The following is a 26,668-nucleotide window of genomic DNA, read 5'->3' as shown; positions in this document are numbered from 1 at the left end:
CACAGAAAGGAGGAGAGGCAGAGAGAGAGAGAGGGAGGTCTTCCGCCCGCTGGTTCACTCCCTATTTGTCTGCAATGGTTAGAGCTGTGCCAATCTGAAGCCAGGAGCTTCTTCTGGGTCTCCCACACAGGTGCAGGGACCAGAGGAGTTTGGCTGTCTTCTGCTTCCCCAGGCCACAGCAGAGAGCTCGATCAGAAGTGGAGCAGCCAGGACTAGAACCGGCGCCCATATGGGATGCCAGTGCTGCAGGCAGTGGCTTTACCCGCTACACCATAGCACCTGGCCCCTGTGATTGATTTTCACTTAGCATGGTGTTTCCAAGGTTCATCCGTATGGTAGCATGCATCTGGCTGTTCCTAAACATTTTTATTCCTCGGTATTCCATTGTGTGGGTGTACCACATGTTGTAATCCATTCATAAGTTGGCATAAATTTACATGGTCTTCACTTAGGGACCATAATGCGTGATTGTTGTATGAACATTCATGAGCAAGTTTTTGTGTTGACATCTGTTTTCAGTTCTCTTGGGCATGTACCTCAGAGTGGAATTGCTGAGTACTTTGTTATTTGAGACAGAGAGAAAGGTCTTCCTTTCCTTTGGTTTAACCCTCAAATGGCCGCTATGGCTGGTGTGCTACGCCGATCTGAAGCAAGGAGCCAGGGTTTCCTCCTGGTCTCCCATGCGGGTGCAGGGCCCAAGGACTTGGGCCATCCTCCACTGCACTCCCGGGCCACAGCAGAGAGCTGCACTGGAAGAGGAGCAGCTGGGACAGAATCCGGTACCCCAACCGGGACTAGAACCCGGGGTGCCAGCACCGCAGGCGGAGGATTAGCCTAGTGAGCTGCAGCACCGGCCTTAAGCACTGTTTTATAAAGCATCTGTACCACTTTATTTTTCCACAGCAAGCTCTGAGGGTCCTAATTTCTTCACATCTTCTTCAAAAGTTGTTGTTATATAATTTTTTTCTAGTTATTCTAGTAATTATGTGGTGGTTTTATGTGTATATATGGAAAAATGCAGCATAAAATTTATAATTTTAACTATTTTAAGTGTAATTTTGTAACATTCACGTTGTTTTTTTAGTTGCTGTTTTTTATTTAGAGTTTTTTTCCCCATAAAACTTTCACTTAAGGAATACAAACTTACGCATTTCATAAATACAATTTTAGGAATGTAGTGATTCTTCCCATTGTACCTGCCCTCCCACCCATACTTCCAGCTCTTTTCCTCCTCCCTCTCCTAGTCCCATTCTTATTTTTTTACTAAGATCTATTTGCAGTTAACTTTATAACACATACGGTGAACTCTATACTATGTAAAGAGTTCAACAAATTGTATGAAGAAGAAAAATGTTCCTCAAATGTCAACATGGGCTGTTCAAAGTTATTTCATCTCAAAGTATTAATTTCACTATTTCAGATTACCTTTTAGATGCTCTGTTAATTATCACAGATCAGAGACAACATGGTATGTGCATTTGGGACCGGAGTATTTCACTAAGTGATGCGTTTTCCAGTTTCATCCATTTTGTGGCAAATGACTGGATTTCATTTTTTTTTACTGCTGTGTAGTATTCCATAGTGTACATATCCCATAATTTCTTGATCCAGTCTTCAGTTGATTCCACATCTTAGCTATTGTGAATGGACCTGCAATAAACATGAGGGTACAGATAACTCTCTCATATGCTAATTTGGTTTTGGGTAAATTCTAAGGAGTGTGATGGCTGGGTCATATGGTAGGTCTGTATTCAGATTTCTGAGGTATCTCCATACTGTCTTCCACAGTGACTGTACAAGTTTACGTTCCCACCAATAGTGGATTAGGGTACCTTTTTCCCCACATTCTTGCCAGCATTTGTTGATTTCTGTATGAAAGCTCTTCTAACAGGGGTGGTTTAGATTTGCATTTCCCTTATGGCTAGTGATCCTGAGCATTTTTTTCATGTGTCTGTGGGCCGTTTGGATTTCCTCTTTTTGAAAAAGTCCCGTTTGAGTCCTTTGCCTGTTTCTTAACTGGGTTGTTTGTATTGTTGTTGAGTTTCTTGATCTCTTTATATATTCTGTTATTAATCCTTTATCAATTGCATAGTTTGCAAGTAATTTCTCCCATTCTGTTGGTTCATCTTCACTTTGAGTGTGTCTTTTGCAATACAGAAGCTTCTTAATTTCATGTGATTTCACTGTCAATTTGACTTTGCTTACCTGTGCCTCTGGGGTTTTTTTCTAAGAACTCTTTGCCTATGCCAGTGTCTTTCAAGGTTTCCCCAATGTTCTCTAATAATTTGATGGTATTGCATCGTAGATTTAGATCTTTAATCCATTTTGAGCAGATCTTTGTATAAGGTGAAGGTAAGAGTCCTTCTTCATACTTCTGCCTGTGGAGATCCAGTTGTCCCAGCACCACTTGTTGAAGAGACTGTCCTTGCTCCAGGGATTGATTTTAGCTCCTTTGTCAAAGATAAGTTGGTTATGGATGCGTGGGTTGATTTCTGGCATTTCTATTCAGTTCCATTAGTCTATCCATCTGTTTTTGGCCAGTACCAGTTTGTTTTGATTCTAACTGCCCTGTAGTATGTCTTGAAATCTGGTATTGTGATGCCTCCAGCTTTATTTTAGTTGTATAGGATTCCGTTAGCTATTCGAGGTTTCCTGTGTTTCTATATGAATTTTAGCATTTTTTTTTTGTATCTGAGAAGAATGTCCTTGGCATGTTGGTTGGTTGCATTGAATCTGTAAACTGCTTTTGCTAGTGTGGACAATGTGATGACACTGATTCTTCCAACCCATGAACATGGAAGATTTTTCCTTTTTTTTTTTTTTCTTTTTTGTGGCTTCTGTTTCTTTAATGTTTTGTAATTTTCATTGTAGAGATCTTTGCCATCCTTTGTTAAATTTATTCCAAGGCATTTGATTTTTTTTTTCATTGATCTTAGAAGTTCTTTCTTAGCCATGGCATTGTCTATGTATACAAAGGCTGTTGATTTTTGTGTGTTGATTTTATATCCTGCCACTTTACCAAACTCTTCTATGATTTCCAGTAGTTTCTTAGTGGAGTCTTCTGGATCCCCTATATATAGAATCATGTCATCTCTAAACAGGGATAGTTTGACGTCCCCCTTTTTAATTTGTATCCCTTTGATTTCTTTTTCTTCCCTAATGACTGTGGCTGAAACTTCCAGGGTGACATTGAATAGCAATAATGAGGGTGGGTATCCTTGTCTGGTTCTGGATCTCTGTGGGAATGCTTCCAACTTTCCCCCATTCACTATGAAGCTGGTCTTGGGTTTTTCATACATTGCCTTGAGGAATATTTCTTCTATATACAATTTGCTTAGAGTTTTCATCATGAAAGGGTGTTAAACTTTATCAGATGCTCTCTATGTATCTATGGAGATAATCATATGGTTTTGGTTCTTCAATTTGTTAATGTGCTGTATCACATTGATTTGTGAATGTTGAACCATCCCTCTTGGTCTAAGTGAATGATCATTCTGATGTTGGATTTGATTGGAATTTGCATCTATATTCATCAGAGAAACGGGTCTGTAGTTCTCTTTCTCTGTTGTATCTTTTCCAGGTTTAGGATTTAAGGTGATGCTGGCTTCATAGAAAGAATTTAGGAGGATTCCGTCCCTTTTAATTGTTTTTGAATAGCTTTAGAAGAATTGGAGTTAGTACTTCTTTAAATGTCTGGTAGAATTCAGCAGTGATGCCACTGGGTTCTGGGCTTTTCTTTGCTGGGAGAGTAGTTATTCTTAATTCAATTTCTGTTTTGCTTATTGTTTTGTTTAGGTTTTCTATGTCTTCATGGCGCAATATAGTTAAGTTGTATGTGTCCAAGAGTCTATTCTTTCCTGTAGGTTTCCCATTTTGTTGGCATACAGCTATTTATAGTAGTTTCTGATGATTGTTTTTATTTCTGTGGTATCTATTCCATATCCTTTTTCATATCAATTTCATTGATTTAGGTCTCCTCTTTTATTTATTTTTTTTTTTTTTGGTTAGTTGGGCCAATGTCAGTTTTATTTTTTCAAAAAGCCAGCTTCACTTTTCTCTGATCTTTTGAATTTTTGGGTTTCAATTTTTTTGTTCTCTAATTTTCATTATTTCTTTTCTTGTACTGTTTTTGAGTTTGGTTATTGTTTTTCTACATCATTGAGATGCATTGATAGCTCATTTATTTGGTATCTTTCTAATTCTTGATATAGGCACCAATTGCTATATACTTTCCTCTTAACACTGCTTTTGCCATATCCCATAAGTTTTGCTATGTTGTATTTTCATCTTTATTCATTTCCATAAATTTTTAAATTTCTTTTCTGATTTCTTCAGTGACCCACTGTTCATTCAGGAGCATATTGTTCAGTCTCCATGTGTTGCATATGTTCTAGAGATTACTGAGTTGCTGATTTCCAGCTTCATTCCATTGTAGTCAGAGAAGATGCATGATATGATTTTGATTTTTTTATTTGCTTTGACTTGCTTTATGGCCTAGCATGTGGTCTACCCTAGAGAAGGTTCCATGCACTGGTGAGAAGAATGTGCATTCTGCATTTGTAGGATGAAAAGTTCTGTAGTTATCTGTTTGGTCCATTTGGTCTATAGTGTTAACTCTACTGTTTGCTTGCAGATATTCTGTTTGCTTGATCTGTCCATTGCTGAAAGTAGGTTTTTTTTAAAAGATTTATTTATTATTTATTTATTCAAAAGAGTTACACAGAGAGAGGAGAGGCAGAGAGAGAGAGAGAAAGAGAGAGAGGGGGGTCTTCCATCTGATAGTCCACTCCCCAATTGGCCGCAATGGCCGGAGCTGCATTGATCCGGGCCAGGAGCTAACTCCAGGTCTCCCACGTGGGAGTAGGGGCCCAAAGACTTGGACCATCCTCTCCTGCTTTCCCAGGCCATAGCAGAGAGCTTTCTGATATCATGGAATATCTTTTTTCATCCTTTGACTTTCAGTCTGCATGTGTCTTTGTTGGTGAGATGTGTTTCTTGTAGGCAGCAGATAGATGGGTTTTGTTTTTTAATCCATTCAGCCAGTCTGTGCCTTTTTACTAGAGAGTTGAGGCCATTTACATTCAAGTTGACTATTGATAAGTAAGGACTTGGCCCTGCCATTCCCCCATAAACATTCCTATTGTTTACTTTGGATTTCCTTTGTACTTTTACTGGGAGATTGTCCGCCCTCATCTTCTTTCATAGTGATGACCATGTTTCTGTGTGTAGTGCATCCTTAAGTACCTTTTGTAATGCTGGACGAGTACTGACAAACTCAATCTCTGTTGTGGAAGGTCTTTATTTCACCTTCATTTGTAAATGAGAGCTTTGCAGAGTACAGTATTCCAGGTTGACAGTTTTTTTCTCTTAAGACTTGGAATATATCTCATTTCTGATGAGAATTCAGCTGTGAGTCTAATTGGAGAGCCTCTGAAAGTAACCTGGCATTTCTCTCATGCACATTTTAGAATCTTTTATGCTTTACTGTGGAGAGTTTGACTACAACGTTTTGTGGTGAAGATCTTTTCTGATCGTGTCAAAGTATCCCTGCAGTCCTCGGGTGGACATGGATCCTGTAGCAGTGACCCTCACCAGGGAATCAGGGACCTCCAGCATGATGAGCCACCACAGTGACTGCCCCGAGACCCAGCCACACCCTGCGCCCTCCGATGCAGCCCGTGTTTTCACAGTCATAGCACACGAGGCTCCCACAGTTACGGGCACCCAGCCCCCTGTCAGTTATCCCACCCAGACTTGGGCGTTTCCTCTCGGCTGGTTGCTGGGCACATAGACACCAGCGAGCGCGGCTGTGATGTGTGTCCAAAATGCTGCCTGCCCTCTCAGCTCGTCACAGGACAGGCCACTGGTGCCGGCGGGTCAGGGAGAAACAGAAACCCTCTTTTTTTTTTTTCCCTCTAGGTTGGCAGGTTCACTGTCCCCCCTCAAGGCTCCAAGCCAGACTCAAACCAGACTCTTCCCACAGCCTTCTTGCCAGTGGCTTGGCCTGCAGCAGTCTGGTGTCTCCTCACTCCAAAGCTGGTGCTGAGGCTTTTGGTCGCTGGGGTCCTGAGTTGTGTGCATCCACACCCTCCACGTAGATGCACAGTGTCCCTCTAATGGTTTCTTCTGCCTTTTTCTCCCTAACTGTTCCCTGAGGTTGCAGCCTCTCACCTTTATTTTTCTTAACCATCTTCATCTAGACTAGAGTAGTAAGCTCCCTTCCTATTCTGCCATCTTGAAACACTATCAGCATTTATGTTGTATAACTGCATGACAATCCATCTCCAGAATTTTCTCATCTATCCTAACTGAAACCCTGTACCAACTGAACAATTCCCCCTTCTCCCTTTGTCCCAGCCCTTGGTAACTCCCATTCTACTTTCTTTCTCTATGAATTGGACTACTTTAACACCTCTTACAAGAGGTATCATAGAATATTTGCCCTTTTGTAGCCAGTTTATTTAATGTAATGTCTTTAGGGTTCATCCCTCCTGTAACATATGTCAGCATTTCCTTTTTATAGCTGAATAATATTCCATCATCCTATGTATTTACCACATTTATCCATTTGTCTGTTGATGGATGTTGGTTTGCTTCCACCTGTTGACTGTTGTGAATAATGCTGTAATTTACATGGTTGCACAATTTCTCGCTTCTGGAACCTGCTTTCACTTCTTTAGGAACATAGCTAGAAGTGGAGTGGCTGGTTCATACAGGAGTGCTGTGTTTGTATTCAGAACATGCTGTGCTGTCTTGTGCAGTGACTGCAGCATTTCAAATTCCCACCAGCAGTGCACAGGGTCCCAACTGCTGCTCATCCTCACCTACACTTATTTTGGTTTTTTTATACTAAGAGATACAACATAATAGCTTAATGTGGTTTTGATTTGCATTTCCTACATGACTAGTAGTTATTAAGCATCTTCTTAATGTTCCTATTGGTCAGTTGAACATGCTTTTTGAAGAACTGTCTATTCAAACTCTGCCTGTTTTTCAATTGGGTTTTATTAAGTTGTAAACATTCAGTTGAATGGTTCCACTTGGAGATTTGGGATTTGTCTGTTGTGTTGTTGTTATTCACAGCAGCAGGGTAAATAACTTCTTTCCGGGTGAAGAGCAGTAGAGAGTCCATCGCTAGTTTTAATCTTGTGCAGCTGATCAGTAACGGTGCCTGTGCCAGCCCTGGGGCTCAGGCACTGTCGGCTTCCTGGGAGTCAGAGGCTGCAGGCTCACTGCTGTCCCCCTGGGCCAAGTGCTCCCTGCCACAGGGGCGGGGACTGGCGCTCTGCCTGTGATTCCGCTAAGCACCTGCGTCTCCGCTGCTGTCCGAGTCACTGTCACTGCACCACAGGCTCATCGTGCTCGTCAGAGTCGGCATCGTCCTCTAGATCGGCATCGCAGCCAGATCATCTGCTTGTCCCAGGAGGCCTGGGCTCTCCTGCTCGCCACTGCCATTCTTGTCACTCGCCTCATCCCTGTCACCCCTCTCCTGTTCACTCTCGCTGCCTGAGCATGCGTCTTCACTGCCGCTGCCCTTCTCACCCTCATCTGTCAGGGAGCAGAGAGGTGTGAGTCACAGTTCCCGTCCCACTCCTGGGGCCCCAGCGCTGGCCTGACCTGCGTGACCTGAGCCCCCAGCCTTGTTCTCTTCTGCCTCCATCTCTCCTCTTTCCCCTCCTCGGGTTCCTGGTTTTCCGCCTGGGCTTTGCATGCCTGCTGGAAGCAGCAGAACTGGAGGGGGCGGGGGAAGGCAAGTGCTGTATTGGGCTCTGTCCCTCCCCTCACCTGCCACTCTCCTCTGGCCGGCAGAGTCTTGCTACCTGGGCTTCCAGCTCCTTCTTAGTCACACCCCGTGTTTGAGGACCACAGGCAGGGCCTTGGTGCCTGACTGCACCCCAGCCTTGCAGCACTTCCCGAGGCAGACCCTGGAGTGGGCGTGAGATGGGGACGTGGAGGAATGTTGGCCTCCTCAGTGAGGACGCAAGTCAGACGAGGTTCCCTTTCCATGTGTGGCCCAGCGCAGACCAGAATAAACACGTATTGGAGGAGGGAGATTATCTCAAGGGATTGGGGGAGGGGTGGGGGAAGATGGTCAGTTTGTCTTGCCCCATGCTATGTCTGTCTGTCTACATATATGCACACATACACACATATCTTCAAAAGGTAGTGGGAAGCTGGCGCCTCAGCTCAACAGGCTAATCCTCCACCTAGCGGAGCCGGCACACCGGGTTCTAGTCCCAGTCAGGGTGCCGGATTCTGTCCCGGTTGCCCCTCTTCCAGGCCAGCTCTCTGCTATGGCCCAGGAATGCAGTGGAGGATGGTCCAAGTACTTGGGCCCTGCACCTGCATGGGAGACCAGGAGAAGTACCTGGCTCCTGCCATCGGATCAGTGTGGTGCGCCGGCCGCAGCACCGGCTTGAATCTAGTCTTTTTAGCATTTATTTCTCTCTCTTAAATTTTATCATTTAAGGCCTGTTGAGTGGTATGGTGGTTGTCCTTGAATCATTATCTGGTCATTTGTTTTAAGGGAAACTTAGTCTACTTTTTAAATCAATCACAATTTATGCATTTCAGTTTTGATAGATAATGTGATAAATATGAACTATTTGATTTACTTTGAATAATTTCCTTGGGAAAAGTTCACCAAAATAAAAACTCTGCATTGACAAACTGGAAAAATTTACTGAACCAGATATTAACATGTATTTTAAAGCCATGATAGCAAGTAAGGCATGGGTATTGTTAAATGAAAACAAAACTGGACTTACCAAAGATAGAAATTATTCAAAAGGAAACTGCAACAAGGGGCAGCAGACTATTGGAATAAGAATGTTCTGATCAGATGCAAACATTTGAGGGGTCAGGTGGAAACAGGCTTCCTTCCTTCCTCCCTTCTTTCCTTTTTCAAAGATTTATTTATTAGAAAGGCACAGCAACAGAGAAAAGGACAAAGATCTTCTTTCTTCAGGTTCACTTCCTAAATGGCTGTAGCAGCCACTGGATTGGACCAGGCCAAAGAGAAGAGCCAGCAACTCCATCCTGGTCTCCTCGCAGGGGTGGCAGGGGCCTAAGTACTTGTACCACCATCTGCTACCTTCCCAGGCACATTAACAGGAACCAGGTTCAGGAGAGGAGCAGCTGGGACTCCAACTAGTACCCAGATATGAGATGCCAGGTATTCGAAGTGGTTGCTTAACTCACTATACCACAGTGCCAGATCAATAGCTCTTCTTTTATAGGAAAAAGAAAATAAGCTTCAGGGACTATCTTTCTTTGGAGTATTATTTATTTTATAGGGCAAAGTAAGGAAAGCTAAGGAGCAGCTATTCTGCATGCCACTTTGGGTGGCTGAAGGTTCAAAGTTCAGGTTCTTGTGGGAGGAGACAAGCTTAATTAAATTGATCAAGTCAGTTAATAAATACTTGCTTTTGATGGTTCGATTCAGATAAATATTTCAGCTAAACACCTCTGTAACACAAATGGAAATTTGGAGGGAGTGTGTCTGAAATAACAAAAAGGTGAGATTGTAAGGGTAAGTGTGGGAAAGATATTTCCCCTACCTCACTTTCCTTGAAGCATTTCCATTAGAGAAATTGTAGTGACAAACTCTTTTCTATCCTTTTCAGATTCATACAAATGTGTGTACGTGTAATATATGTACCTATATAAAATACTATTTAAAAAGTAAATAGGATTCTCACCTGCTTTAAAAATCAAAGTTTTTCCTTAAGTTCTTTTGGAGCCATTTCATTGGAAGTTAAGCAATGAAGAAAGCAGCCCAATCTCCCAGGCTCTGCAGAAGTTTTGCCTGGGTACCTGGCTCTTAGCACAGAAGTATAAGAAGTCTAATTTTTTATAAAGGTATTTAAATAACAGATAGACACTTCAATTAGCAGGTGCATTTAGGATGAATATGTGGCAATTAGTGCTCTCAAGTCAAACTGGCAAGGTGAGTATTATCTAAGTCATCTGGGGAAGAATTGTTCTTTGCAATAAACTATTTCTGAGAAAGAGAAGCATGCAGGATTCCTCTGTCCCTGTGTTTCTGGGCTACAGAGCTCAGGTAAAGTTCAATATTGTCAGAAGTGACACAAAATTAGACAAAGAAATCAAAGCATCAGGGTTGAGTCTAGAAGTAAAAATACATATATATATATACATATATATATATACATAATTAAGTTGTGACAAGGGTGCCACTGAAAGAAAATATTAACAGGGGACAGCACTGTGGGGCAGCGAGTTAAAGACCCAGCTTGCAGTGCCAGCATCTCATATGGGCATTGTTTCAAGTCTTGACTACTCCATTTCTGATCCACCTTCCTGCTAATGCACCTGGGAAAGCAGTGGAAGATGGCCCAAGTCTGTGGGCCCCTGCACCCATGTGGGAGACCTGGAGGAAGCTCCTGGCTCCTGGCTTCAGATCAGCTCAGCTCTGGCAATTGCAGCCATTTGGGGAGAGAACCAGCAGATGGAAGATCTCTCTCTCTCTGCCTCTCTATAACTCTGCTTTTCAAATAATATTTTCCTTTTTTTAAAAAAAAGTTTATTTAATAATTGAATGTTTTCAATAATTGGTGAAGGTCACTGACTATATATATGGGAAAACAACTGACTTCTATATTGTACCTTGCACCAAAATTAAATCCAGGAAGATAATAATCTATGTGAAAAATAAAATAGTGCAACGTCTGGAAGATAACACAGGAAATAAACTGCAGGACCTTGGTGGCAGGTAAAGATCAAGAATATTACTCATAAAACAAAGACTTATTTACATGAATTACATTAAAATTAGAAACATCTGTACCAAAGGAAATGATCAGGGCCAGTGCTGTAGCATAGCAGGTTAAGCCGCAGCTGGTGGTGCCAGCATCCCAAGTGAGCTCTGGTTCAAGTCCTGGCTGCTTCACTTCCATTCCACTCCCCTGCTAATGCACCAGGTAAAGTAGTGGAAGATGGCCCAAACTCCTGGGGAACTTGTTCCCCATGTGGGAGACCTGGAAAGAAGCTCCTGGCTCCGGACTTCTTATCAGAAACCCTATAGGCTAGGAGATAATGGTGAGATATAGTGCAAGTTTGCAAGTTTAACAGGGAAAAAAAAAAACCTGCCAACCCAGAATACTATAGCCAGCAAAGTTCTGATTTTTGAATAAAGGGTAAATAAAGACTCTTTACCACAAACAGAAATTGAAAGAATTTGTTGGGGTTGGCACTGCGGCATAGTAGACAAAACCGCCACCCACAGTGTCAGCATTCAACATGGGTGCCAGTTTGAGTACAGGATGCTCCACTTCCTATCCAGCTCTCTGTTATGGCCCAGGAAAGCAGTACAAACTGGCTCAAGTCCTTGGGCCCCTGCACCCACGTGGGAGACCCGGAAGAAAATCCTGGCTCCTGGCTTCAGATTAGCGCAGCTCCGGTTGTTGTGGCCAATTGGGAAGAGAACCAGCGGTTTGGAAGACCTCTGTCTCTGTCTCTCCTTTTCTCTCAGTGTTCCTCTGACTTTCAAATAAGTAAATCTTAAAAAAAAGAATTTGTCACCATTCTTCCAGCCTTACAAAAGATGTTTAAGGATGTGCTATACGCAAACACAGAAATATGATCATCAATATTAAAGAATGTGAAGGCAGAAAATCTCCAAGTAAAGGTACAAAGGAAATCCAAAGTAAACAATAGGAATATTAATGCACAAATGGCAGGGACAAATTGTTAATTATCAATAGTCACCTTGATCGGGGCTGGAGCTGTGGCGTAGCAGGTAAAGCTGCCTCCTGCAGTGCCGGCATCCCATATGAGTGCCAGTTTAAGTCTCAGCAGCTCAACTTTCAATCCAGTGCTCTGCTGTGGCCTGGGAAAGCAGTAGAAGATACAAAGTCCTTGGGCCCCTGTACCTGCATGGGAGACCTGGAAGAAGCTCCTAGCTCCTGGCTTTAGATCACTGCAGCTCTGGCCAAGGCAGCCAACTGGGGAGTGAAACAGTGGATGGAAGACTCTCTCTACCTCTCCTTCTCTTTCTGTGTAACTCTGCCTTTCAAATAAATAAATAAATCTTTAAAAAAATAGTCATCTTTCATGTAAATGGCCTCAACTTTCCAGTAAATGATACAGACTGGCTGAAAGAATGAATAAACAAGATCTATCTATTTGTTGCCTACAAGAAACACATCTCACCAACAAAGATACACACAGACTGAAAGTTGAAGGATGGAAAAAGATATTCCATGCTAACTGAAACTAAAGAAGACCTGGTTTAGCCATCCTAACATAATACAAAATAGACTTTAACACAAAAACTGTTCAAAGAGACTAAGAAGGGTACTAGGTAATGATTAATTGCCAATTTAATAGGAAGATGTGACTATAATAAATTTATATGCACCTAATTACAGTGCACCTGGCTATAAAAAAATGTTAAGGTATTTAAAGGGAGACATAGCCTTCAATATAACAGTATTGGGGGATTTGAATATCCTACTTTCAGCAGTGACAAATCAGACAAATTTTCAGCAAGGAAACAACAGAGTTATTGATACTATAGTCCAAATGGACCTCATAGATACCTACAGAACTTTGCATCCTATAGCTGCAGAATGCACATTCTTTTCACCAGTGCATGAAACACTTTCTCTACCATTTATCACATTCTAGGCCATAAAGCAAGTCTCAGCAAATTCAAAAAATTCAAAATCATATCATGTATCTTCTCTGACCACAATGGAATGAAGATGGAGATCAGCAACTCAAGAATCTGTGGAACATATGCAAACACATGGAAACTGAACAAGATACTCCTGAATGAACAGTGGGTCATAGAAGAAATAAAAAGAGAATTAAAAAATTTTGGAAACATATCAAGACTTATGGGATACAGCAAAAGTAGTCTTAAGAGGAAAGTTTATACCAGTTGGTACCTACATCAAGAAATTGGAAAGGCATCAAATAAATGAGCTATCAATGCATCTCAAGTAAGTAGAAAAACAACAGAAAATCAAACCCAACACTAGTAGGACTTAAGAAATGATTAAAATTAGGGAAAAAATTAAAAAAAAATACAAAAGATCAGCAAAACAAAGACCTGTTTTTTGAAAATATAAACAAGATGGATAAACCATTTGCCCAAATAACAAAAAAAAGAGGGAGAAGATCCAAATCAATAAAAGCAGAGATAAAAAAATGTAACAACAGGTACCACAGAAATAAAAAGAATCATCAGGAATTACTACAAAGAGCTTCATGCTAACAAATTAGGAAAATTAGGAGAAAAACAATGGATACATAGATGCTACCAAAATTGAGTCATGAAGACACATAAGACATAAAAAGCCCAATAACCAAGATGGAAAATGAATCAGTGATAAAGACACTCCCAACAAAGAGAGGTTAAGAACTGGATGGATTCACTGCTGAATTCTACCAGATATTTAAAAAAAGAACTAATTTCAGTTCTTAAGTCATTCAAAACAATTGAAGGGGGGAACCTCCCAAACTCCTTCTATGAAGCCAGCATCACCTTAATTTCTAAACCTGAAAAAGATACAACAGAAAAAGAAAACTATAGATGAATTTCCCTAATGAACATAGATGCAAAAATCCTCAACAAAATCTTAGCCAATCGAATCCAATAGCACATCAAAAATATCACTCACTGGATCAAATGATATTTATCTCTGGTACACAGGGATGATTCAGTCTTCACAAATCAATCAATGTGATACATCACCTTAACAAACTGAAGAACAAAAACCATATGATTATCTCAACAGATGCAGAGAAACATCTGATAAAATACAACATCCTTTCATGATGAAAACCATAAGCAAATTGGGGATAGAATGATCATTCCTCAACACAATCATGGCAATTTATGTCAAACCTATGGCCAGCATCTAACTGAGTGGGAAAATGTTGGAAGCATATCAACTAAGATCTGGAACCAGATAAGGATGCCCACTCTCACCACTGCTATTCGATATAGTCCTGGAAGTTTTAGCCAGAGCCATTAGACAAGAAAAAGAAAGCAAAGGGAAATAAATTGGGAAGGAGGAAGTCAAATGATCGCTATTTACAGATGACATGATTCCATATATATGGGATCCAAAAGAAACAACTAAGAGACTATTGGAACTCATAAGAATTTGGTAAAGTGGCAGGATATAAAATTAACACACAAAAATCAATAGTTTTTCTATACAGACAATGCCATAGCTGAGAAAGAACCTCTAAAATAATTCCAGTCACAATAGCTACAAAAAAAAAAATGAAAACCTTAGAATAAATTTAACCAAGGGCATCAAAGCTTTCTATGATGAAAATTATAATGCATTAAAGAAAGAAATAGAAGACACCAAAAAGTGGAAAAATCTTCCATGTTCATGGGCTGGAAGAATCAATATCATTAAAATATACATACTACTGGGGTTGTCTGAGGAGAGAACTGGTGGATGGAGGACCCCCCTCTCCCTCCCCCCTCTGCCTCTGTCTCTCTGTAACTCTGCATTTCAAATAAAATGAAAAAATATTTTTTAAAAGAATTCCATACTACTGAAAGCAATTTACAGATTCAATGTGATCTCGATCAAAATACCAAGGACATTCTTTTCAGATCTAGAAAAAACAATCCTGAAATTCATATGGAAACAGAGGAGACCTTGAATAACTAAAGCAATCTTATACAACAAAAACAAAGCTGAGGCATCTGAATACCAGATTTCAAGACATACTACAGGGCAGTTATAATCAAAATAGTCTGTTACTGGCAAAAAAAATAGACATGTAGACCAGTGGAACAGAATAGAAACTCCAGCAATCAATCCATGCATCTACTACCAACTTACCTTTGACAAAAGAGCTAAAATCAATCCCTGGAACAAGAACAGTCTCTCTAACAAATGGTGCTGGGAAAAGTGGATCTCCAAATCCAGAAGTATGAAACAAGACCCCTACGTTACACCTTATACAAAAATCCACTCAAAATGGCTCAAAGGCTAAATTTATGACCCAATACCATCAAATTATTAGAGACCATTGGGTAAACTGTGCAAGACACTGGCATAGGCAAAGACTTCTTGGAAAAGGCCCCAGAAGCACAGGCATCAATGCCAAAATTGACAAATGGGATTATATCAAATTGAAAATTTTCTGGACTGTAAAACACACACGCAGCAAAGCAAAGAGGCAACCAACAGAATGGAAGAAAATATTTACAAACTAGGCAACTGATATATGATTAATACACAGAATCTAAAAAGAGCCCAAGAAACTCAAGAGCAATAAAACAAACCATCCAATTTAAAAATGGGCAAATGATTTTATCAGGCATTTTTCAGAAGAGGCAATTCAAATGGCCAACTATCACTTGAAAAAATTCTCAGGATCACTAACCATCAGGGAAATGCAATCAAAAGCACAATGAGGTTTCACCTCACCCCAGTTAGAATGGATTTCATACAGAAATCAACAAAGAATAAATAATGGTGAGGATGTAGGGGAAAAGATATCCTAATCCACTGTCAGTGGGAATGTAAGCTGGTACATCCACTGTGGAAGACAGTATGGAGATACCTCAGAAATCTGAATATATTGGGGCTGGCACTGTGGCAAGGTAGGTTAATCCTCTGTCTGCAGTGCCAGCATCCCACGTGGGCATTGATTCTAGTCCCAGCTGCTCCTCTTCCCATCCAGCTCTCTGCTATGGCCTGGGAAAGCAGCAGAAGATGGCCCAAGGGCTTGGGTCCCTGCACCCACATGGGAGATGTGGAAGCTCCTGGCTCCTGATGGGCCTACGTCCAGGAGTTGCGGCCATCTGTGGAGTGAACCAGCAGATGGAAGACCTTTCTCTCTGTCTCTCCCTCTCACTGTCTATAACTCTACCTCTCAAATAAATAATCTTTTAAAAAAATTGAATATAGCCTTACCATGACACCGCCATCCCATTCCTGGGAATTTACCATAAGGAAATAAAATCAGCATATGCATACAAATTATATACCTATGTATATTGTAATTCCTCTGAAGGAAATCATGTAGTTCTCAGCCACATTAAAAACACTGATCTATACTGTAAAAGAAGTATTGATGCTGGGGCCAGTGTTGCAGCACAGCATGTTAGGCCACTGGTTAACAATGTCAGCTTCTCCTAAGAGCATGGGTTTGACTCCTGGCTTACTCCACTTCCAGTCCAGCTCCTTGCTAATGTGTCTGGGAAAGCAGTGGAATACGGTCCAAATTCTTGGGTCCCTGCACCCATGTAGGAAACATGGATGGAGTTCCTTTTCTCCTGACTTTAACATGGCCCAATCCCAGGTATTGTGGCATCTGGGGAGTAAACCAGTGGACAGATCTCTCTTCTCTTCTCTCTTCACTGTCTTTGAAAATATACCTTTCAAATAGATAAATCTTACAAAAGAAATAAAGAAGGAGAGAGAGAAAGAGAGATGGAAGGAAAGGAGGAAGGAGGGGAGGGAAAGAGAAAAAGGAAGGAAGAAGAAAAGAAGAAAGGAAAAAAAAAGAAGAGGTTTGAAGGTTTTGCATATGTTATTCACATATATTAGAGGTAGCAAAAAATCGGTATGGAGACTCATTAAAAAAACATTGTGGTAGATCTCTTTAATGATGGCTATAAGTTTTTGGAAAATTTGCTAATAGTGGGGATGGAACTGAAAGAATATGGATTCAAGAGATATTTAGGATTTAGATATTTACATTAATAGAAGCTACTGATGGATTGAACATGGCTGAGACAAATTGGTAGTGTAAAGAAATCTTAGGTTTCTTTCTGATGCTTTAATGGAAGTGCTGAATGAAGAGAGACAGAGACAGAGATAAAGACAGAGACACAGATACAGATACAGACACAGGCATGGACACAGATTGAAAGAGGATGGGAGAGAGGGAAAAAGAGAGAGATGGTTTTTGTCTATTTTTTGATGGTTACAGTCAAGAGAGAAGAGCTAAAAAGTTTGGCTTTAGGCAGTGCAAATACAGTGCTTGTCATAAGAACATATAAGATGATTTGTAGATATTTGGATGTATGAATTAGAATATGTTAAAAGCCCCAAATTGAAAATAATTTAAAAAACTATCAAAAAGAATCTATATTGGAAGGAGTGCACTCATAAAATGTCAAACTGTGAAATACTATTTAGACTGAAAAGATAATGACATGAATACATGTAAGGCATTATTAGTGCAATGGAAAATATTTCATTATAGGTGGACTGAAACTTCAGCTTCAGTGTGAACTAAGAACCAGTTCTCTGTCCAGAGTCTTGTTATTCAAGTGATCAGATGTGTTTTACTGTTCCTCTTTTATATACAAATTTCTTGGCCATATGTTAAATTTTAGTCTCCTACTGAAAGCATGAGCTTTTTCCCTCTTTACAGCTGGATAAATCTAGAGCTTGGTTCATATTTGAAAGTCTGGACTTTGTCCACAACAAAAGATGTGACACAAAATATCTTTCATATATGCATCTATATGTTTGATATGCAGACATACATGCTCACATATGTAAAAGTAAAATATATAGTATATACTGTGAGCTTCCAGTGTCATGATGGCTCTGAAGATGCTCTGAAAAGTATGAAATTCTATCCTGATGTGAGATGTTCTTGTAATACTATTTGATTTGTACATACATATAGTACAGTGTTTGGGAGGAGGGTAGGAAAGAAGGGGGGTTTTAATATGCAAATCTGTAAAATAACTTCCTCAACAGAGCAAGATTTTTATCACTCCACCATGAAGGAGGAGAAATTATTGTGCTTTGCTGCTAATTACCCTAAGGTATTTGACTGTTTACAAAGAGTAAGTAAAAGTAAACAAATACTGACATTTCTAATACTGAGCAAATTCCTAATTTCTTGCTTTGTATTAGCAACTTTTTAATGTACCAAGTATCTCCAAAATACCTTAAAATTTGCAGAGTGCTTCACATACATGCTTTCATTTGGATTCCATAGTAATACCCACATTATTTTGTTTATTTCAAGAGAAATTATCTTATTTAGAAAGTAGCAGGATTGTGACTCAAAACAACTTCTCTGGTTCCCTGTCATATGCTCTTTATTTCCTAAAGGTTGTCTTGTAGGTTTTTTTTCTTTTGCTTTTTAATCCTAGAAAGCAATGGGACAGTATTTTTCATTTGTGCATTTATATTATAATAAAAGCCTATGTTCTAGGAATTATATTTTTAGTACTCCTGCCAGTGAATTTTAAAAATATTTATTTTAGATGTGGGAAAAATATAATCTTGCCTCTTAACTTGCTCAGGAAGAGAAAGGGGTCTATGACCGCTGACCCATAGTGACTATATTAATAAGCAGTAGATAGAAAGTGTAAAAGCAATACAGAATCTAAAGTTTTCATCTAAAGTCAGAGCAATTAGAATGATAGTATCTCACACTTACTGAACACTTATTATATGCCTGGCACAATTTAACTCCTTCAATTTTTTGAATTATTTAATTTTCAGGGTAATCAATGAAATAGATATTATTCCTGTCTAAACACAAAACACAAAGAAATGGCCACACAGAAACCATGATTCTTTAGGAGGCAAGGTTCTAATGGGAAAGTTAAACATTCTAGGACTACAAATGTAGAGGAAATAATGATTCAAAGACTGAAAATGGTTTTAAAAGAGGGGAAAAGATTTCTCAGGTTTCACAAATTCTATCCACATATAAAAATTTAGTTATTCCCATTTTATTGGGAATGATTGAAACCGTCCTTACTGTATACTGAATTTTACAAGTAACCTCTATGATTATAGAACTATTTCATTAAAAATGTACAAAATAAATGTCTTCTGCTTCTCAAAATTAGGTGCTTTTCTGAGTATTGCATGAACCCTGTATCTTTACTATATCCACACTGTCAACCACTCATTTTTTAAAAAAAAACAATTTGAGAGGTAGGGATGATAATGGGTTTTAGGGTCCAAACAAACTTTCAAACTCACCCAACACCATGAAGTGCTCATATTCTACAAAGGAACACCTTGCAGACATTGTATTATACACACACCTGTACACAAGGACACAAAGGCACACACACAACATTTGAAGGAATGTGCCCGAAGGTTTCTCTACCTACAATTCTGTTTCTTGCCGAGGATGGAAAGAAAGTTGATGGATCATCAATGAGGAAGAGCTCTTGACGATGTCTGCTGAACTGGGCAGCGAAATATTCAGGATGAGGATACTTCACACTCGCTGGAAGTTTCACAGCCGAAAGCATATAGGTCAATGGAGTGTCCTCATTTTGGGGAACATCACTCTCCTGAATAGGCATTTTGATTCCCAATACTTCAGCATAAGTAACTAATACCTCCCAAGGAGCATGGATCTTGACAAAGTAAGTCCTTCCATCTTCAGAGTCCTGCATTGTAAAAAGAGGAAAAAGAACACAAAGCTTCCTGAAATATTTGTTATTGAGATGATTGAGGAAAAGAAATAAAATTTTACAAAATCTCAAACATGTACAAGTATTTTCAGTTAATTGAAATTTTTTCAGCAAAACTTTTAGGAAACCAAATTCTCAAAACGTATGCTTACATAAACAAGGGCATAGGTACATATAATATATATGTATATGTGTGCATGTGTGTGTGTATGTATGAAGGAGAAACAGAAAGAGAGAGAAAGAGAAATTCATGAGACTCCAAGGTGGCAGAAGGGAACAATGTGCTGTGCTAGGATAGGGATCAATAGCAAAACAAACAAACAAAAAATAGCGTAGGAAGTGTGCTGTAATGGGAGAATCAGAGAACACAAAAATGGAGTTTCTACAGAGGGAAGAGGAATGCCATGGGCCTATGTGGAAGCTGCAGGCACACAGCATGAAAATGGACACAACACACTAAGCAGCCGAGTCAGAGTGGGGTAGCAGCTTAGAGATGGAGGTGAGACCAAACTGCGATAACCTGTATTGATATAGCCAGAAGACGAGCATGGTGTGAGTCTGGCCTGGAGACCTAAGGTACTTGCAGACCCAGCAGAAGTAAAAGGGGCACATTTATCTTATCCCATCTTCTCTACAAAAGTGGTCAGCACCCAGCTGGAAAAGGGAAGTGACATTTTGGGCTCCAGCCGAAGCCATGGAAGCCTTTGTGTGTATGTATATCAACTGGCTGTGACAGGATACCACTTAAAATTGATCAAAGAACTAAATCTACAACTCAATACAATCAACTCATTAATGAACATTAGAGAAACTCTGCAAGACATTGGGATATGCAAGACTTCTTGGAAAAGACCTCACAGCACAGCCAATCAAAGCCAAAATTGACAAATGGGATTCCATCAAGAAGCTTATACAATGCAAAAGAAACACTCGGCAAAGTGAAGAGGCAACCAACAGAATGTGAGAAGATATTTGCAAACTACACAACTAATAAAGGGTTAATATCCAGAATCTATAAAGAGCTCAAGAAATTTAAAACAAAATAAAACAAACAATCCATTTAAGAAATGGGCCAAAGACTTTGATAGGCATTTTTCAACAGAGGAAATTCACATGGCCAATAAACACTTGAGAAAATGCTCAGGATCACTAGCCATCGAGGAAATGCAAATCAAAACCACAATAAGGTTTAGCCTCACTCCAGTTAGAATGGCCATGAAACAGAAATTAACAAATGAAAAAAGCTGGTGAGGATGTGGGGAAAAAGATATCTTGGTCCACCATTGGTGGGAATGTAAACTGGTTGTAACCACTGTGAAAGACAGCATGGAGATACCTCAGAAATCTGGAGACCAAGACCTAGTGAATGAGTGGAGCTCATGAACTGGGACTGTGAAAAAAGGAAAAAAAAAATGAGAGTGTGTGAGAGAACTCACAGTGTGGCTGAGATGTGAGTACTCTCAGTGGGAGACGCCACAAACTCGAGCGGCCTTGGCTACTCAGTGAGAGACACTGCAGGAGGATCTGAGCTTACACTGAGGACTGCAGAGATCCTTTGTGTGATCCTTGGTACAGAGCAGACGAATATTATTCCCATCGGGGCTAGTGCTCAGGCACTGATCGCCATCGAGAAGAAGAGCTCAGCTGAGTGGAATTACTTCCCTTCTGATTAAAAACAGAGAGAGAGAGAGAGAGAGAGAGGGAGAGATTTATCACACCCAACCTGGGTTTGTCACCTTAAGCACACCCTTAACCCTGAAGAACTGAACAGAGCTCTCTGGCCAAACCCACCACAAGACTCTAGAGAGTCACTGAAAGCAGACAGTCCCCTTTTTATCTTAAGAGTCATAATAAAATGAAAAAAGTAGCCACAGTGGAAAAAAAAAAAGAAAATAACAAGTATCTCCACAAATGGCAAACAACAAATGCAACAACTGAGGGGACAAGAACAAGGAAGACAACATGACGCTCCCAAAAGAACATGATAATTAATACAAGATTATGAAGACAATGAGATAGAAGAAATGAAAGAAATAGAACTCAAAAAAATTTATGATAAGAATATATAGAAGTGGGCCGGCGCCGCGGCTCACTAGGCTAATCCTCCGCCTAGCGGCGCCGGCACACCGGGTTCTAGTCCCGGTCGGGGCGCCGGATTCTGTCCCGGTTGCCCCTCTTCCAGGCCAGCCCTCTGCTGTGGCCAGGGAGTGCAGTGGAGGATGGCCCAGGTGCCTGGGCCCTGCACCCCATGGGAGACCAGGAAAAGCACCTGGCTCCTGGCTCCTGCCATCGGATCAGCGCGGTGCGCCGGCCGCAGCGCGCCGGCCGCGGCGGCCATTGGAGGGTGAACCAACGGCAAAGGAAGACCTTTCTCTCTGTCTCTCTCTCTCACTGTCCACTCTGCCTGTCAAAAAAATAAAAAAAAAATATATAGAAGTAATCAAAAACAAATGCATGAGGGCCTGCACCGTGGCTCACTTGGTTAATCCTCTGCCTGTGGTGCCAGCATCACATAAGGGTGCTGGCTTCTAGTCTCTGTTGCTCCTCTTCCATGCCAACTCTCTGCTGTGGCCCTGGAAAGCAGTGGAGGATGGCCCAAGTGCTTAGGTGCCTGCACCTGTGTCGGAGACCAGGAAGAAGTACCTGGCTCCTGACTTCAGATCTGTGTAGCTCTGTTCACGGCAGACATTTGGGGGGTGAACCAATGGAAGGAAGACCTTTCTCTCTGTATCTCTCACTGTCTCATTCTATCTGTCAAATAAATAAATAAATAAAAAGAATCATTAAAAAAACACAAATGCATGAAATACTGAAATCCATGCGGGACATGAAAGAAAATCTCTCTTATGAAAATGAAATCTTAAGGAGGAATCAAAATGGAATGAGGAATTCAATAGAACAAATAAAAAACACAGTTGAGAACCTTAAAAACAGAATCAGTGTGGCAGAAGAGAGAATATCGGACTTAGAAGACAGAGCACAGGAAAGCATACAGTCAAACCAAAGAAAAGAAGAGGAAATTAGAAATCTAAAAAATATGGTTGGGAATCTACAGGATACTATTAAAAAACCCAACATTCAGGTTTTAGACGTTCTGAAGGCATGGAGAGAGAGAAAGGAGTAGAAGGCCTTTTTAGAGAGATACAAGCAGAAAAATTCCCGTCTTTGGAGAAATAAAAAGACATCCAAGTACAGGGAGCACACAGAACTCCCATTAAACATGACCAGAAGAGATCCTCGCCATGACACATTGTAATCAAACTCACCACAATGAAACATAAAGAAAAGATTCTAAAATGTACAAGAGAGAAATTACTCTCAGAGGATCTCCAATGAGACTCACAGCAGACTTCTCATCAATCCCTACAGGACAGGAGGGAATGGTGAGACATAGCCCAAGTACTAAGAGAAAAAAACTGCCAGAATATTATATCCTGCAAAGCTCTCATTTGTGAATGAAGGTGAAATAAAGACCTTTCATAGCAAACAGAAATTGAAAGAATTTGTCACCACTCATCCAGCCCTGCAAAAGATGCTTAAAGATGTGTTACACACAGAAACATGGTCATCACATGAAAGAAGGTAAAGGAAGAAAATCTCTCAGTAAAAGATCACAAGTTCAAAGCATATATTAGAAATACATTTGGAAAAGTGGCAGGGAAAAGTCACTACTTATCAATAGTCGCATTGGATATAAATGGCCTCAACTCTCCAGTTAAAAGACACAGACTGGATGAATGGATTAAGGAACAAAACCCATCTATTTGCCTACAAGAAATACATCTTTCCTAGAAAAGTGCATGCAGACTGAAAGTCAAAGGGTGGAAAAAGATATTCCACGCCAACAGAAACCAAAAAAGAGCTGGTATGGCCATATTAATATCAGAAAAAATAAATTGTAACACTAACACTGTTAAGAGAGACAAAGAAGGGCACTATATAATGATTAAAGGATCAATTCAACAGGAAGATGTAACTATTATAAACCTGTATGGACATAATAATAGGGCACCGGTTATTTAAAAGATATGCTAAGGACCTTAAAGGGAGACTTAGACTCCAATACAATATCATTGGGGGACTTCAATACTCCACTTTCAGCTAAGGACAGATCAACTAAACAGAAAATCAGCAAGGAAACAGCAGATTTAATTGACACTATAGCCTAAATGGATCTAACAGATATCTACACTTGAAGAATACACATTCTTCTCAGCAGTACATGGAACCTACTCTAGGATTGACTAGGCCATAAAGCAAGTCTCAGCTAATTCCAAAGAATCGAAATCATACCATGCAGTTTTCTTAGAGGACAATGGAATGAAGCTGGAACTTAGCAACTCAGGAATCCTTAGAGCATATGCAAACACATGGAGACCGAACAATATGCTCCTGAATGAAGAACAGGTCACAGAAGAAATCAAAAGAGAAATCAAAAACTTTCTGGAAGCAAATGAAGATAACAACACAACATATCAAAACTTACGGGATACAGCAAAAGCAGTGTTAAGAGGAAAGTTTATAGCAATAGGTGCCTATATCAAAAAACTGGAAAGGCACCAAATAAATGAGCTATCAATGCATCTCAAGGATCTAGAAAAGCTGCAGCAAACCAGACGCAAAACTAGTGGGAGAAGAGAAATAATTACAATTACAGAAGAAATCAACAGAATTGAGTATGAAAAAAAATTACAAAAGATCAGCCAAATGAAGAGTGAGTTTTTTTAAAAAATAAACAGTTGACACTCCATGGACACAACTAATTAAAAAAAAGGAGAGAGAAGTACCAAATAAATAAAATCAAATATGAAAAAGGGACTGTAACAACAAACACCAGAAATTACTACAAAGAGTTGTATGCCAGCAAACAGGGAAATCTATCAGATATGTTAGATTACTGGACAAATACAACATACCTAAATTGAACTATGAAGACAACCTAAACAGACCCACAATTGAGACAGAAATTGAATCAGTAATAAAGGCCATCCTGGCCTGCGCCGCAGCTCATTTGGCTAGTCCTCTGCCTGCAGCGCCTGCACCCCAGGTTCTAGTCCAGGTTGGGGCACCGGATTCTGTCCCAGTTGCTTCTCTTCCAGTCCAGCTCTCCTCTAGCCCTGGAAGGCAGTGGAGCACAGCCCAAGTGCATGGGCCATGTACCCATATGGGAGATGAAGAGGAAGCACCAGGCTCCTGTCTTCGATCAAGCAGTGAGCCAGCCGCAGTGACCAGCCGTAGCTGCCATTTCAGGGGTGAACCAATGGAAAGAAGACCTTTCTTTCTGTCTCTCTCTCTCTCACTGTCTAACTCTGCCTGCTTAAAAAAAAATAATTTTAAAGGTACCTCTCAACAAAGAAAAGCCCAGGACCAGAGGCTTCAATGCTGAATTCTGCCAGACATTTAAAGGAGAACTAATTCCAATTCTTCTCTAACTATTCAGAACAACTGAAAGAGAGGGAATCCTCCAAAATGCTTTTTATGAGCATCACCTTAACCTAAACTTGAAAAGGATGCAGCAGAGAAGGATAATTACAGACCAATTTCCCTGATGAACATAGACGCAAAATCCTCAATAAAATTCTGACCAATACAATGCAACAACACATCAGAAAGATCATCCACCCAGACCAAGTGGGATTTATCCCTGGTATGCAGGGATGGTTCAATGTTTGCAAATCAATCAATGTGATACACCACATTAACAGACTGCAGAAGAAAAACAATATGATTATTTCAATAGATGCAGAGAAAGCATCTGAGAAAATTCAACACCCTTTCATGATGAAAACTCTAAGCAAACTGGGTATAGAAGGAACAATCCTCAATGCAATCAATGCAATTTATGAAAAAATCATGGCCAGCATACTACTGAATGGGGAAAAGTTGGAAGCTTTCCACTGAGATCTGGTACCAGACAGGGATGCCCACTCTCACCACTGCTATTCAATATAGTTCTGGAAGTTTTAGCCAGCGCCATTAGGCAAGAAAAAGAAATTAAAGGGATACAAGTTGGAAAGGAAGAATTCAAACTATGCTTCTTTACCGATGATATGATCCTTTAGGGGATCCAAAGTACGCTGAAGCAAGACCCCTACCTTACACCTTACACAAAAATACACTCAACATGGATTAAAGAGCTAATTCTACGATCCGATACCATCAAATTATTAGAGAACATTGAGAAACCCTACAAGATAAAGGCACAGGAAAAGACTTCTTGGAAAAGACCCCAGAGGCACAGGCTGTCAAAGCCAGAATTAACAACTGGGATTACATCAAATTGAGAAGTTTCTGTACCGCAAAAGAAATAGTCAGCAATGTGAAAAGGCAATGGACAGAGTGGGAAAAAATATGTGCAAACTATGCAACTGATAAAGGATTAATAACAGAATCTAAAAAGAGATCAAGAAACTCCACAACAAAAAAAAACTAACAATCCACTTAAGAGATTGGACCAGGACCTAAATAGACATTTCTTTTTTTATATAAATTTATTTATTTTTTATTTGAGAGTGAGAGTTACACAGAGAGAGGAGAGGCAGAGAGAGAGAGAGGAATTCCTTCCGATTGTTTACTCCCAAATTGGCTGGAAGAGGCAACAGCCAGAACTGCGCTAGACATTTTTCAAAAGAGGAAATCCAAATGTCCAACAGACACATAAAAAATATTCAGGATCACTAGCAATCAGGGAAATGCAAATCAAAACCACAAGTTCACCTCACCCCAGTTAGAATGGCTTAAATATAGAAATCAAGAAACAACAGGTGCTGGCGAGGATGTGGGGAAAAAGGGACACTAACCCACTGTTGGTGGGAATGCAAACTGGTAAAGCCACTATGTGAGTCAGTTTGGAGATTTCTCAGAAACCTGAATATAGCCCTTCCACATGATCCAGCCATCCCACTCCTTGGAATTTACCCAAAGGAAATTAAATTGGCAAATAAAAGAGCTGTCTTCACCTCAATGTTTATTGTAACTCAATTCACAATAGCTAAGACCTGGAATCAACCTAAATGCCCATCAACAGAAGACTAGATAAAGAAATTATGGGATATGTGCTCTACAGAATACTAAAGAGCACTAAAAAAATGAAATCCAGTCATTTGCAACAAGATGGTGGAATTTGGAAAACATCATGCTGAGTGAATTAAGCCAGTCCCAAAGGGACATATATCATAGGTTCTCCCTGATCTGTGACAACTAACTGAGCACCTAAAAGGAAACCTGTAGAAGGGAAATGGACACTATGAGAAACAATGA

At 40.2% G+C, this 26,668-nt stretch overlaps 2 protein-coding genes across 44 annotated transcripts in view; one reads left to right on the top strand and one right to left on the bottom strand.

Annotated features, from left to right (window-relative positions):
- LOC149127787 (centromere protein U-like) overlaps positions 1-26,668 on the top strand; it is a 133,193-nt gene that overhangs the window by 4,079 nt on the left and 102,446 nt on the right. The window lies entirely within an intron of this gene.
- Positions 1-26,668, bottom strand: part of LOC127485527 (anoctamin-5) — an 85,647-nt gene that overhangs the window by 16,637 nt on the left and 42,342 nt on the right. For 7 of the 32 annotated variants that reach the window (XR_016228956.1, XR_016228966.1, XR_016228958.1 and 4 more), the window contains one exon: positions 19,100-19,384. Coding sequence is in view for 11 of the 32 variants with exons in the window: in XM_089325574.1 (XP_089181700.1) it covers positions 19,100-19,384 (285 nt within the window). In the remaining 21 variants the exon portion in view is untranslated. Of the gene's footprint in view, positions 1-1,075; positions 19,385-20,844; positions 21,074-26,668 lie in introns of those variants that run through there. The other 25 variants (XR_016228957.1, XR_016228967.1, XM_089325577.1 and 22 more) reach the window with 10 other exon arrangements.

Source organism: Oryctolagus cuniculus, chromosome 2 (assembly GCF_051225735.1).
Source record: "Oryctolagus cuniculus isolate XC-2025 breed Fujian yellow rabbit chromosome 2, ASM5122573v1, whole genome shotgun sequence".
Lineage (NCBI taxonomy): Eukaryota > Metazoa > Chordata > Mammalia > Lagomorpha > Leporidae > Oryctolagus > Oryctolagus cuniculus.
This window is presented reverse-complemented; position numbering and strand designations above follow the sequence as displayed.